Below are 14,823 nucleotides of genomic sequence, written 5' to 3'. Positions count from 1 at the left end.
TTACAGACACAGACGTTCCTATCCACAGAACAGATGTCACTTCGTCAGTAACCTCATCTACCCTTCCCTGTTGTCTCAATCTCAAACAGCGGTGGTAGGTGGGCTCTGGAATTGTCAGTCTGCTGTAAGGAAAGCTGACTTCATCACAGGCTTGGCTTCCCACTACACATTTGACTTTCTGGCACTTACTGAGACCTGGATATCCCCACAGAACACTGCTACACCAGCTGCTCTGTCTTCTGCCTATGCTTTCTCTCATTCACCAAGAGAAATTGGCAGAGGTGGTGGTACAGGTCTACTTTCATCACGGAGATGGTGTTTCACACCTCTCCCTTTGTCTCATTTAACCATCTCGTCTTTTGAATTTCATGCAGTTTCAGTTACCTCTCCAATCAACCTTTTCATCATTGTCATCTACCGCCCTCCTGGTCCCCTTGGGGACTTCCTAGAAGAGATGGACACGCTCCTCAGTACTTTCCCCTCTGACGGCACCCCTCTGACAGTTCTTGGTGACTTCAACCTCCCATCCGACAAACTTCAGTCATCTTGCCTCTTGCCTTTTCTGAATACCTTCTCCTTGACATTTAACAGCTGCCCTCCAACACACAAGGGAGGAAATGTCCTGGACCTGGTTTTCACCCGTCCTACTCCAGCTACAGACATGACTGCCACTCCACTTCCAATCTCTGATCATCACCTGGTTTCCTTTTTAATCACTCTTCCTATTCAACCTAAAAATAATTTACATGTCTCTCTTATCCGTCCTAACCTTCACTCTATCTCCCTCCTCTGTAACTTCATGTACTCTTTCATCTCTTCCTGACCCGTCTCCTTTTCCTCTCTACCCTTAGACGTTGCTACGGACTCCTTCCTCTCATCTCTTTCCTCAACCATGGACCTCCTTTGTCCCTTGACTACAAGACCCAAGAAGACTTCTTGTCCCACACCGTGGCTGTCAGAAGTTTTGCGCAGTAATCGACGAGAACTCCGATCTGCAGAGAGAAAGTGGAAAAAATCACAGCTTGATGTAGACCTCTCATCTTACCGTGCACTCCTGACCAAATTTTCTTTGGAGGTGACTTCTGCCAAAACTGCCTTCTACAAGGAAAAGCTTGAGGCCTCTGCACAAGATCCTCGTAAGCTTCACAACATCTTCTCTTCTCTACTAAACCCCCCTGCTGCACCTGCTCCATCCTCCCTGGACTTTGCCTCCTTCTATGATGAGAAGATTAGGAAAATCTGCCAGACCTTCACTTCCTCTCCAACAATGATTACACAACACAGCCAACAATTCACTACGTCTCTGTCAAGCTTCTCAACCTTAACAGAAGATGAGATACTGCAAGTCATCCGATCCTGCAAACCCCACCACCTGTCCTCTGGATCCAATCCCTTCAACTACGCTCCAGACCATCACGCAAGATCTCCTGCCCTTCATCTCCACAATCATCAATGGGTCATTAACATCTGGCTATGTACCAACTACCTTCAAGCAAGCAAGGGTCATTCCTATCTTGAAGAAACCGGCTCTGGATCCATCAGACATCAACAACTACAGACCGGTATCACTCCTTTCCTTTCTTTCTAAGTCTTTGGAACGCACTGTTTTTAACCAACTGTCTGTCTATCTCTCACAGAACAACCTCCACGATCCGAACCAGTCTGGGTTCAAAGCGGCACATTCCACAGAGACGGCCCTATTGGCTGTTTCTGAGAAACTACATGCTGCTCGGTCAGCCAAGCTATCATCTGTACTTATCTTTCTGGACCTTTCAGCAGCATTTGACACAGTCAACCACAAGACACTTTTGTCAACCCTCAAGAGCCTTGGTATCTGCGGAACAGCATGGGAATGGTTTGCTTCCTACCTGGAAGGTCGCTCATACCAGGTAACATGGAGGATCCACATCTGCCCATGCAGACTCACCACTGGTGTCCCACAAGGCTCGGTACTTGGTCCCCTCCTTTTCTCCCTCTATACCCACTCCATTGGTGAAGTCATATCCTCACATGGGTTTTCTTATCACTGCTATGCAGATGACACTCAACTCATCTTTTCTTTCCCTCCATCAGATACCACAGCTTCGCTCGGATCTCAGCATGCTTGTCAGACATATCTTTATGGATGAGGGCTCACCAACTTAAACTCAACCCCAGCAAAACAGAACTGCTGGTCATCCCAGGTGATTCATCTCCAGGTCAAGATCTACAAATAACACTTCATGACTCTCTGCTCTCCCCTTCAGCCACTGCTCGTAACCTTGGGGTAACTATGGACAATGAACTGTCTTTTTTCCCACATGTCGCTAATGTTGCTCGTTCTTGTCGATTTCTTCTCTATAACATCCGAAGGATTCGACCATTTCTGTCCATACAGGCTGCCCAGTTGCTTGTTCAGTCTCTTGTCATTTCAAGACTGGACTACTGCAACTCTCTGCTGGCAGGTCTTCCCCTGAACGCTATTCGTCCACTGCAAATGATCCAAAACGCAGCTGCACGACTTGTGTTCAATCAGCCCAAGTTTTCCACACCACCCCACTGCTGCGCTCCCTTCACTGGCTTCCAGTAGCTGCACGTATCAGATTCAAAACACTGATGCTTGCCTACAAGGCCAAAAATGGACCAGCACCATCTTACCTCAGTGACCTCATCACATCTCGCACTGCACCACGCTGTCTGAGATCCTCCAGCACTGCTCGACTGGTACCACCTTCTCTCAGAATGAGAGGTAAGTACAATTCAAGGCTCTTCTCTGTTCTGGCACCGAGGTGGTGGAATGAACTTCCCCTAGATGTCCGTACAGCAGAGTCCCTGATTATCTTTAAGCGACGACTGAAGACCTACCTCTTCCTGAAATACCTAAATTAGCACTTTCCAAGTTTGTAGAATTCGAGTTATATTTATATTGAGTTTGTATTCTTGCGTACCAGTGTAGATTTATTCATTACTAGAGATTTAAAGCACGTTTGTACGTCGCTCTGGATAAGGGCGTCTGCTAAATGCCGCAAATGTAAACGTAAATGTAAATGTAACTAACATGATTACTGGAGTATAAGATTATAAGTGATGTTCTTTCTGCAGTCTTATACAGTCTATATGGTTAGTAGTTTTATAAGCTCAGCATTTGTGATTATCACAGATCCAGCATCAGCTTCTCCATGCCAGAGCCTTTAAACACTCCAGGAGGTCCAATGTCAAACTCCACACATGTAGCGGGATCCAAATGGCACTGGTACGTCTCTAGATGGTTCGGGATGTTTGCGAGTTTGGCATCTACTCCTTCAAAGGTCCGTAATCATCAAGATGGTGGGAGGTGACTGGAGCTGGCCAAACCTCAGGGTGTCTCGGGATGGGAGAGAAAGAGAAGCAGTGGAGCGGAATTAGCGTAGCTGCTGTTCATGATATTTACAGCACAAGTTGATAATATGATGTGATCAGATGTTCTGGAGGTTATGATATGTGATGTGTGTTAGGCTTTGCTAAAAAGATATGTTTTATAGGCTTTGCTAAAAAGATATGTTTTTAATCTACACTTAAACTGGGTGAGTGTGTCTGAGCCCCGAACACTGTCAGGAAGACTATTCCAGAGTTTAGGAGCTAAATGTGAAAATGCTCTACCGCCTTTAGTGGACTTTGCTATTCTACGAACTACTAGAAGCCCAGAGTTTTGAGATCTCAGGGAGCGTGATGGATTGTAGCGAGTTAAAAGACTGGATAGATACATGGATTCACATGTCAGTGAAAACCTGTGCCAGTTGTCCAGCACATGCTCTGAGAACACGTCCCGGTATGCTATCCGGGCCAGCCAACTTGCGTGCATCCACTCTGCTAAACGCTGAATAGACGTCCGTTGTTGAGAGTGAAAGGGAGCTGTAAGCTGTAGAAGAGTCAGTGGTTGAGGTGAAATGTCCTGTGCTTTGATCGAAACGAGAAAAAAGCGATTGAGTTCGTCTGGTTGGAAGGCACTACTGGTTGGTTGAACTGTATGTTTGTAGTCTGTGATGGTCTGGATGCCTTTCCACATGCGTCTGGGGTCAGAGTTGTGGAAGTGCTCTTCTATGTGGAGTTTGAATATGAGTTTTGCTCTCCTGATGCCTCTTTTCAGGTTGGCCCTGGCTCTATTGTAGTCCTCTAGGTTGGCAGAATTAAAGGCAGCATCTCTTGCTTTCAACCGGAGATGGACTTTAGAGTTCATTCACGGCTTCTGTTTAGGTAGTGACATTGTCAATGCACGTGTTGATATGGTCCAAAACAGATGAAGTGTAAATGTCCGTGTTCTTGTGAGAGTCTAGTGTGGCCTGTGAGGCAAACATGTTCCAGTCAGTATCCTGAAACTGTTGCTGTAGAGAAGAAATGGCCCCCCTCTGGCCATACCTTTACTGTCCTCACAGCTGGTTTCACCCGTTTGATCAGTGGTGTGTATTTAGGTAGCATGAACAAAGAGAGGTGATCAAACTGACCCAAGTGGGGGAGGGGAATGGCCATGTATGCCCCAGGTATGTTTGTGTACATCTGGTCCAGTCTTTTGTCCCCTCTGGTAGAGCAGAAGACATTGCGGTGAAATTTTGGAAAAACAGATCTCAGGTTGGAGTGGTTGAAATTTCCAGCTCTTTCGGGATGTGCAGACTGCTGTTTGCTGATAGCTCCATGCAGTTCCTCCATAGCTAGTTTAGCATTAGCATCCGGCGGAATGTACACGGCAGTCACAACAATGGCTGAGAATTCTCTCGATAAATAAAAGGGTCTGCATTTAATCATCAAATACTCTAAATGAACAGAGCAATGACTTGAAGTAACAGTAGAGTCCGTGCACCATGACTTGTTAACATAAATGCACAGACCGCCACCTCTACACTTACCAGAGTCCTCTACTGTCCTGTCCGCCCGAAAAACACTGCGACCCCCGTGCTCAATGGTGCTGCTGGGAATGTTGTCTTTGAGCCATGTTTCAGTGAAATCATGACATTACATTCCTGAATCCGCTTGTGTGATTTTATCTGGAGCAGCAGCTCATCCATTTTGTTTGCGAAAGACAGTACATTGGCATGGAAGATGCTTGGAATCAATGGTTGATGTGGGTTTAGCGTTAGCCTAGCCCTGATGCCACCTCGCATCCCTCTCCTTTGTTTACGGTCTCGCCGGATCAGCGGTCCGCGGTGTTCAGGCGGTTTCCTGAGGGAGTTCAAAGTTTGTTGATTGCCCGTATCTGTAGTTGTGGCCGATGTCTAATAATGCTTGTCGGCTGTATGAGATGTGTGCAAGCCTGTTCTGAGTAAATAAACTTGCTGTAGGCTTGATGAAGAACTTGATGGAGAAATTGCTACTAAATCGCAAAATCTGGAGAGACGCTGGGCCTTGCGTTGTGCATGCGCCGCCATCTTGGTCGCAGCTCCGGCAATAAAGAGGAATGATGTATCTTGTTAATCAAGTTCCTGATTTGAAGATATTAAAAAAAAAGGGTTTTAGGTAGCTCAAACTTTTATTTATTAATGAAACTACACTTAATTTCCAGGAACCTTTTGTTGCCCAAATTTTGAATCCATAATCTTGTGTCCCAGGTGTAAAGTTAGCATTACCCCAAATAGTGGTAAATTGTGATTAATTGAGGTAACCTCCCCAAGATGTTTCAAGAATTCATACCATGCCACAATAGTATTTTAAACAAATGGATTGGAAGTATCTTTTTTCAATTTAGGTAGGGGTGCAGAGTACAAATATAGATATAGAAGGGCAGTTGTCCGGATGTCCAGGCCTTAATCCGTAGCCAAGGGGTAAAATTTTTATTCATGAAAAGCCATTACAAAGTACAATACGTAAATAAACAAAAACATTTTTGTATTTCAATTGACTTGAAATAATGACAATTGATATAAAAATTAACATTTTCATAATTACTATCATTTTTGTTTGGATCTTTATAAAATCATAAAGATTTTTATGAAAAGTTATTTTTATCAAAATGTGATATTTCATGTCAGTATTTTCGTTCACTTGCTGCACCCTTGTACGTTTTTTTTTCTATTCTGAATATGAAAACTCATTTTCAATATAACTATCATACATTTTATGAAAAACGAAAAAAAATTTCCCAAAACAAATTTGTCATTACCATCATCGTTCACTTTTTGACATTTTTACTGTTTTTATGAAATTATGTTTAAATATTCATATTATCTATTATGTATATATTATTAGTATGAAAAGAGTGAAATTCTAGTTAAACCTGATTTGTCTTCCCCTTTTTCATTCCTTATTCCTTTTTAATAAGCCATATTTTTGCCAAAACTTGATCTGTCGTATAACTTTTTTCGTTCTTTTATTCCACGTTTTATGAATATTAAAAATCATATTTTCATAATAACTCTCTTTTTTTTTAAAAAGTCTTGTAATTTAGTGTAATTTAGTGTCACTTTTTTTTGTTTTTTGTTCACTTATTGACATTTTTAAATGGTTGTTCATCAAATTATGATTAACAAATATTTTCATCACAACTATTACATTTTTATAACACAATATATTTGCAAATATAAATTAATAGGAAATTTCATAATAACTAGAATTTCAGTCATAAAAACATATTTTGTCAAAACATGATGTCATGTCACCTAAGAGTGGTTGGGGTTGGTTCCCTGACCGGGTATTGAACCCGGGCCGCAGCGGTGAGAGCGCCGCATCCTAACCACTAGACCACCAGGGAACCTATTTTTGATAAAACATTGGTTTGTGTTATTCCCCTAATTACACTTTTTAACAGATTGTAATGCAATTATGATTATGAATACAAAAATGTATATTTCCCCAATAGATATGTTTTTGGTGAAAAAAGTCATATTTCTGTCAAATCATGATTTGGCATGTAACACATTTTAGTTTTTCTGTTTGTGTATTGCACTTTGTAACGTTTTTTAATGAAATTTTGGTTATGAAATGAACATTCATATATTCGTAACGTTTTTATGGAAGACATTTTTTAAATTTCATAATAACTTTGTCATGTCATGTTTTATTGACATTTTACACATTTTATCTTTTTTTCTGAAATGTATTTTTGCAATACGAAAATTCATATTATTATTATAACTACTATGTCATGAAAATAGTATTTTTTTTTGTCAAAACCTGTTTTATAGCATTATTTTTGTTAACCTATTGCACCATTTTACATTTTTTTTCATGAAATTTTGCTTATGAAAATTAAAATTCATTATTCATTATATATTCTTATGAAAGACATTTTTTTTCTTGAGTATGAAAATTCATATTTTCATAATAACTATGATACTTTTTGTGAAACAAAGCCATCTTTTTGTAAAAAAATAAAAAATTGTTACTCATGTCAATTTCCTTTTGTTTTTTATACACTTATTGTCTTTTTTTAAATGGTTATTCATGAAATTATGACAGTTTATATAGAAATTCATATTTTCAAAATTACTATAATTTTTGTTTAAAAAAAAAAATCATAATTTCAAACCATGATTTATGAAAAGTAATGTTTTCAACAAAACTTGATTTTTAATGGAATTTTTTTTTCCTGACTTTTTAATGGTTTTTCATAAAATTTGGCTTATGCAAATAAAAATTCATATATTTTTATATTTAAAAAAACGTATATTTTTGTCAAAACTTTATCATGCCATGTTTCTAAAATGCTTCTAAATATGAAAATGTATATTTTTATAATATCAGATTTTCATGAAAAATTTTATATTTCATGACAATATTTTTGTTCACTTACTGCACCCTTTTACGTTTTTTTTCTGAACTTTTGATTCTGAATGTGAAAACTTTTTAACGGATCCTAATTGAATTATGGCTATGTATATTAAAATTCATAATTTATAAATGATAAAAAACTTAATATTTCTGTCAAAACATTAGGTGGCATGTTACATTATCAGTTTTTTCGTGTATGCATTGTACTTTTTACGATTTTTCATTTTAAACTTCCCATTTTATGAAATTATGCTTATGAATATATTCATATTTTCACAACAACTATAATATCTTGTATAAATTAAACGTAATTTATATCAAAACAAATTTGTTGTTACCATCATCATTCACATTTTGCAATTTTAACTGTTTTTTAATGAAATTATATATTTTTAATGAAATTCATATTTTCATATCATTATATTTTTATGAAAAAAAAAACGTTAAATTATTTTTTGTTCCATTGTTTCACTTTTAAAGGTTTGTAATACATTTTGCTGAACAAGTCAATGTCAAAACATGTTATGAAAAGTCAAAACTTGATTGTTCAATGCAGGGGTGTCAGGGGCTGCGGCTCTTTGGCTGGTTTCATGTGGCTCTTACACTGAAAACCCTAATAAGTTCAATGAACTCAACCTATTGAGTAAACTCGTCTTGGAGCATTGGAGCATTGCACAGTGTTTAGCAGGTTCAATCGAGCGACCCCCAGCGACAGTCTTCCCACAGTATGTCACATTCAGTGTCAGGTAACCACACATAGGTATTTTCTCTTTTGAGTAAGTCAGAAGCTGCACTTTTGGTGGAGACAGGGCACATGATCTAAAGTATTCTTTAAAGATGTGTTGCGGTAAGATCGATACACCAGATCTACCATCACCTTAATGGTGCAGGTCTCTGTAGGAAGTATGGGTGTAGCTATAGTAAAAGTACCCATTAGGGCTCCATCATCTGTATGGGAGTGATTCACACTAGGTAAATTCAGGTAAGCATACTTCATTAACTGATTCTGATGATGATTTACACACCCTTGAGAAATGTCAGACTTTTCCACAAGTTCTACATTTACAGTCTTTTGCGGGGCAACACTTATCATTTGCAAAGTGACACCACATCTGCTGTCCTTTCACATGCTTGTCCTCCTTCGATTTTACTTGTATTTTTGTGCATTCGCGCCTTTGCTTGCTTTTGTACCGCTGCTACTTGCTTCGATTCCCCTTCAGCTATAACCTTGGTGTCTGCTACTGCTGCTTCAATTTGTCTTGCAATAGCTAGCGTCTTTTCAAGGGTTAAATCGGGTTCTAGAACAGTCTTTCGCGGATTCTGGGCATGCATGTTTTTTCCACAAACTGATTATGGATTATTTCATGCTCAATATCTCCAAAAGCGCATGTTTTCACTAGTTCACGGAGCGCAGCAACGTAATGAACAGTGGACTCACCCGTGGCCTTAGCATGTTGCCTAAAGCGGTATCTCTCTGAGACCACATTCAGCTTGGGAGAAACGAACTGTTTTAGTGCTTGTAAAGATCCACTGAATGTATCGGCAATAAGAGACAAAGTATTATAAATCCGTTGTCCTTCCGTTCCCAAACAATGTATCAGTAGAGCTCTTTTCCTTTCGGCAAAAAACTCTTCCCCACCGGTAGCAAGCAAGTAGTTCTGAAATAACTTTTCCAATGCATCAAATAAAAGTTTTGGTTCACCTGGACATTCCAGGAACACTACTGGTGGTTGTAGAGAGAGCAGGGCCATCCTAAGATCCTCGTCGCCACTTGTTATGTAGAAGCAGGATTAGATAAATAAGCAGGCAGGACATGAGATGTAGCTTAACGTCTCCATGCTTCTTTTTACTTAACCCACATTAGCACTAACACCACTTTACATCTATTAACATCTAGTGAACATAAATGGTAATAGCAATTCAACTGTAAGAGAACACCACAGTGCAGACCTGCAGTAACTACAGGAAAATAAAGTTGATCGGTTACACCATGAAGTTATGTTGACATTTAGTCAAGTCTTTTGTCGGTAGGTTTTTCTTAAGTAAAAAAAGCAGATCTGGAGAGATCACGAATATAGTGTGTTCGTTATACTGGGACATTAGTATGCTGTCATCCCTCCACTCGGGTTTGTTGACAGTGGTGTGGTGGGCTGTCCCTTATCCCAGAGATCCCTCATGTCTGTTACCTTCTGGTTCTCCCGTTTAGTTATGCTGCTATAGTGAGTCTTGCTGGAGTCCCCAACTGCACAGTGTCTAACTTTTATACAAGAATGAGTATACTTAACCAATATTTTTCGGTCTCTCTGAGTGTGCAAGAGTGAGTTAAATATGCACCCAAGGTACCAGTGACCAGTGTTCCTTTCCCTCTCCTTTGATCTGTTAGCTTCGTCCCAGCCTGCCTCTTAGTGGGGTACACTTCAATTGAAGGCCACTCTGTGCAGCTGAGGATGGTTTCACTTCCACAGCCTGGGCATCCAATACAGCAATACAGGAGCTTTAAGGATGAATTTGGACTACAGGTAGTCGTCGACTTACGACCGGTCTGTCAGTCCCAATTGTGGTCGTAACACGATTTGGTCATAAGTAGAGTAGGCTATATGTACAGTACTGTGAAAGGACCTGTAGACTTAAATGTCAGTGTTACAATGACTCAGGACTAAAAGTTGCCAATCATCTACCCATCTATTAATGGACATTCTGTGCCACCCAGATGAGAACTGGCTCCTTCTAGAGCCTGGTTCCTCTTAACATGTCATCCTTATGCTATCTCAGGGATGTTTTCCTTGCCACAGTTAGCACTGGCTTGCTCATTAGGGACATTTACAATTATGAAGAACAAATTTTATTAATTCTTTATTACCACTTTATCTGAAAGCAGCTTTTACACAGAATGTCTTGTATAAAAATGAACTGACACACCCGCCAATCAACCAACCAGGATGTTTTGGATGAGTGAGGAAACTGGTGAACCCAGAGAAAACCCATACAGGCACAAGAATATGCTTAGTTTTGCACAAACCTTAGCTCAGGGTCAAACTATATCACCATTGTTAAGTCTTTACTGACATACAGCCATACAATGAATTGTTCAGTATTTTTTATTTTTTACTACATGAACAATAACCACAACAGAAGACGTGTGCTGTACAGCATCCAACCAACACTCCCATTTAATCCAGTCTTCTTACAGCTAGATTAGCATAGTATGCTACACCAGATAAGTTTCCTGGTGAAGTCTGCATCCAGAATCTGAGCTTATCATTAAGATCACAAGCTGAAAACTTAAACTGAAGCAGACACAAGAAATGTCAATTAAGCAACTTTTGCAAACAAGCAAACAAAAGGGGTGGTCTTTTGGGCCAGACAGCTGGAACATAGCTCATGTTCAGGCCTTACAGAGAGCCACAGCAGAGAATCGCACCTCTCCTTTCTCTCTCTCCACGAATTCACGACACACCTTCGCGGCATCCTACCAAAGGAGAAACAATCGGTTGCTTTGACAATGCTAATTTTTTTAATCACAAAACTGAGTTTGGTTCAGCAGAAGATAGTACCATGACAAAGCTGTCTAGATTTGTTGCACCATGGTTCACAGGTCCTTTCAATCTGCCATCTGCAAACACACAAATGTATTGGTTGAAAGTAATACTGAATGTAAATAATCAATGTCATAAAAAGTATCAACCTACCAAGTTCATGAAGCTGACTATTTTTGTTGACAAAGGCGATGAAGTGGAAGTTTACTTGGCCAGCTTCCGGCTGTTTCCATAGCAGAATTTAAAAGGAAATGGAGAAAAATAATTAAAATAAATAATAAAAACACCCATTAAAACAACTCTATTAAACAGAGAAGCAATAAATACTCTCTGTACTTGTGTATGTTTCTTACAAGACACTGCCCCTCAGAAGCAACTTCATCATGAGCTGCCTGGATTGCCTGTGAAGAGTGACATTTAAAATCTTAAAGAAAACATGCAACTCAAAACCAGTTAGAGACCTTGCCTGCTTTAATACCATACTATAAATGCAAAAATAAGAATGAGAGGGGGAGAAAAAAAAAAAAAAAAAAGCCCCACAATGAAAAGATGCATTTAAATTAAAGCCAGACCTGCATAATACTAATCCCTAGAAATAGTAAACTACGTAATTTTCTTGATTATCTACATACTGTATGTGACTTGAGCGCCACCTACCACTCACACTGCAACTGGACAGTCAGGGTGGAAAGACTAGTCCTTTCTTAAATTTAAACAAATAAATAAACAAACATAAACAAAACACCTTGTTTTGTTCCAGCTGTTTGGCTCGTTCATCAGGAGACATTCCAGCTGTTTCTTCCAGAAATTTCTTCAAGATTGAATCACCATCTAGATAGACAATATTTGGGTTATTTTTATAATTCAGAATTAGACTGGACAGTTTTGGAAAATGATAAATATCGCAGCCATGCAATTTAAAAATGAATTAAGAAATGTATCAGTACCACCCCAGAATGTTCCGTTTGAGCAAAGTGTCTCAATGACATCAGAATTAATATTGGAGCAGAGACAGCTTTACTAAATTCCCACCATGCACGTAATTAAATACGTAATATGAAAAGCACCATACATTGAACAAAAATTACTGACCGAAGCTGAATTTATCCTGATTGTTGGCTACGGCATGCAGCAAACCGACAGTCGCGCAGGAGTTTACCACCGTCTGGCTCATAAAGTAGACGTCCTTGCAAGGGTCAACCGACTGCTTGGAGCGAAACTCCTCGTGCTTAAAAATAAAAAAAATAAAAAAATTATATATATATATATATATATATATATATATATATATATATATATATATATATATATAAATAAAATAATAATAAATTTTATATATATTTTTTATTTTATTTTTATTACACTATTTTCAAGAGCTAATACATTTCCCTCAATGTGGACACATCTGACAATGATAAGTCAAATCAGCACAGTCATTGTTTAAAGAGATAAAATGTATGCGTGTCTGTTTTTCACCTGTTGTGTCAATGGGAAGAGAAGCATTAGGGAGCAGCAGGGCGTGGGCACCCCAGCAATGGAATAATCCTCGAAACCAAATACATCCACAAAGCGCCAGTCTGGCTTCACACCCATCTTACTCAGCACCTTACACACACACACACACACACACACACACACACACACTCCCTGAGTCCCAGAAATCAACATCAGCATCATCAGGCCATAATGTAATGCTAAATATTAGAAGACAGAAAGTCCAACGCCCATATTGGACAATCGGTGTTAAAATACCAATAAGCCCTTGTTATAAAAGCACGTCGCTTTCATTCACCCAATCTGGAAGTTTTAGTGTTTTGTAACAGAGCAGGTTGCTCCAGCTGAGCCAACGCCCATCCTCTGAGGAACATGAGCTTTACACTCACAGTTCCATATAACGCAGACAGAATTTTGAAATGATTTAGCATATTTACCTTATTCAGGACCTGCAACGACACCAAAAACACAAAGAAAATAACCGTTAATGATTTGTCCAAAGAATGTAAAAGCGTCACAACAAACCAAGCCAACATTCACTAACAATATCCACAAACCTCCGGGTTTATTTCCATAGGTTTCCACTCCATATTCGCAGTGTGACTTTATCTTCTCTTTTCCTCCTCCTGCTGTAACAAGCGCAAGTGTTTTCAAAAAGAACCAGGGCTCGGGGCTGATAAGCGAGTCGTCACCTTCCATTTTCCCCAGACTGAGGGGTGTATGTCTCCCGCTTCTTTTTATTCTAGAACCGGGTTTTAAACCACGGCTTTAACACGACTCCGGGGTCGCGTTGCTTTTTACATTACCACAGATAATACGCAATAATGAGCAAAGAAAAAGACATGCAAAAAGATCCACTCCCTCGGTATGAAGGTAGAACAGTCCACGGTCATATGATTCTAGAACCTACCATGAACATCCAGAAGCGTCTGAGTCGTTTCATAAATCCGATCAATACTAAACAAAGCTGATTACAAATACATTATTATTATTATTATTATTATTATTATTATTATTATTATTATTATTATTATTATCAACAACAACAACAATGTATTTGTATATTTTAAATATGAATGGCAGGATTGTATAGATTCATATAGATTAGGCCTTAGGAGATATGGTTGGTCAAAGAAAAGATATTATGGTACAGATTATAGTAATAATTATTTAAAAAGAAACAATAACTAGGATTGCATTAAATAAAAAATCTAATAAGACATGTAAGTACATGCAAAACCCACAAGAATGCAAAACAACTTTGGAGAAAAGCATTCTGACATATTTGTTCTTTACATTACTAGTGAATAATTTAAATTAAAAGTTAAAACTCAAGTATTCAGACATTAAAGTTTAATTTTTAAATATTGTAGTGATGATGATGATGATGATGATGATGATGATGATGATGATGATGATTTTCCAAAGTTGTCTGGGGTATTTTATTGTTTTATTGTCTGGCATGGAATGCAGTCTCTGTTTTTGTTTTATGATGATGATGACAATGATGATGGTTATTATTATTATTATATTTGATTTAAATTAGCTTTATTATTTAAGTATTAACTAATTCCCCAGATCTCAATCCGACTGAGTATCTGTTGGATGTACTGAGTAGTAGTCATGGATCCCCATCTCACAACTTACAGCACTTTCAAAGTGTGTTTTGTCTAAAATCGGTTAAAATTGTTGTTTTAATTGCAAACACTTTTTTGCCATAAAAAAGAGCGTTGAACAAAGTTCCTCCAGTAGATGTCGGTATTGTGTAATATTTCCGAATAAAATCACGCGTTCATTTGTGAATCGTATCAGATCAGCTGTGTCGATTCATGACGAACCCAGGTTAATGTACCAAGTCGTTATAATAATAATAATAATAATTATTATTATAATTAGTAGTAGTAGTAGTAGTGTCAGTAGGAGTAAGACAGAGTACATGTGTGTGAATGAGAGGGAGGGCAGTGGAGGGGTGCGGTTGCAGGGAGAAGAGGTGGAGAAGGTGGATGAGTTCAGGTACCTGGGATCAACAGTACAAAGTAATGAAGAGTGTGTTAGAGAAGAGAAGAAAAGAGAGAAG

At 38.8% G+C, this 14,823-nt stretch overlaps 1 protein-coding gene across 1 annotated transcript; it reads right to left on the bottom strand.

The window, feature by feature from the left end:
- Window positions 1-10,859: 10,859 nt before the first annotated feature.
- Window positions 10,860-13,563, bottom strand: uchl1 (ubiquitin carboxyl-terminal esterase L1 (ubiquitin thiolesterase)). The gene is made up of 9 exons (XM_046842548.1): window positions 13,304-13,563; window positions 13,184-13,195; window positions 12,729-12,857; window positions 12,345-12,480; window positions 11,998-12,083; window positions 11,606-11,653; window positions 11,406-11,475; window positions 11,271-11,329; window positions 10,860-11,185 (listed from the first exon to the last, which is right to left on the bottom strand). Exons 1-9 carry the CDS (start codon window positions 13,334-13,336, stop codon window positions 11,102-11,104), a joined length of 657 nt encoding a protein of 218 aa, XP_046698504.1. The 5' UTR covers window positions 13,337-13,563; the 3' UTR covers window positions 10,860-11,101.
- Between the last annotated feature and the right edge of the window lie 1,260 nt (window positions 13,564-14,823).

Source organism: Silurus meridionalis, chromosome 28, assembly GCF_014805685.1.
Source record: "Silurus meridionalis isolate SWU-2019-XX chromosome 28, ASM1480568v1, whole genome shotgun sequence".
Lineage (NCBI taxonomy): Eukaryota > Metazoa > Chordata > Actinopteri > Siluriformes > Siluridae > Silurus > Silurus meridionalis.
Note: the sequence above shows the minus strand (reverse complement) of the source record. Positions and strands in the feature narration are given on the sequence as shown.

Bases quoted from the DNA above. Each gene is read 5' to 3' on its own strand.
- uchl1 (XM_046842548.1), bottom strand. From the start codon at position 13,336: ATGGAGTGGAAACCTATGGAAATAAACCCGGAG. The intron at 12,084-12,344 runs GTCAGTAATTTT...TTGTCTATCTAG, and splicing joins TCAGGATAAATTCAGCTTCG to ATGGTGATTCAATCTTGAAG. The intron at 11,654-11,997 runs GTGTTTTGTTTA...CACTCTTCACAG, and splicing joins AACAGCTGGAACAAAACAAG to GCAATCCAGGCAGCTCATGA.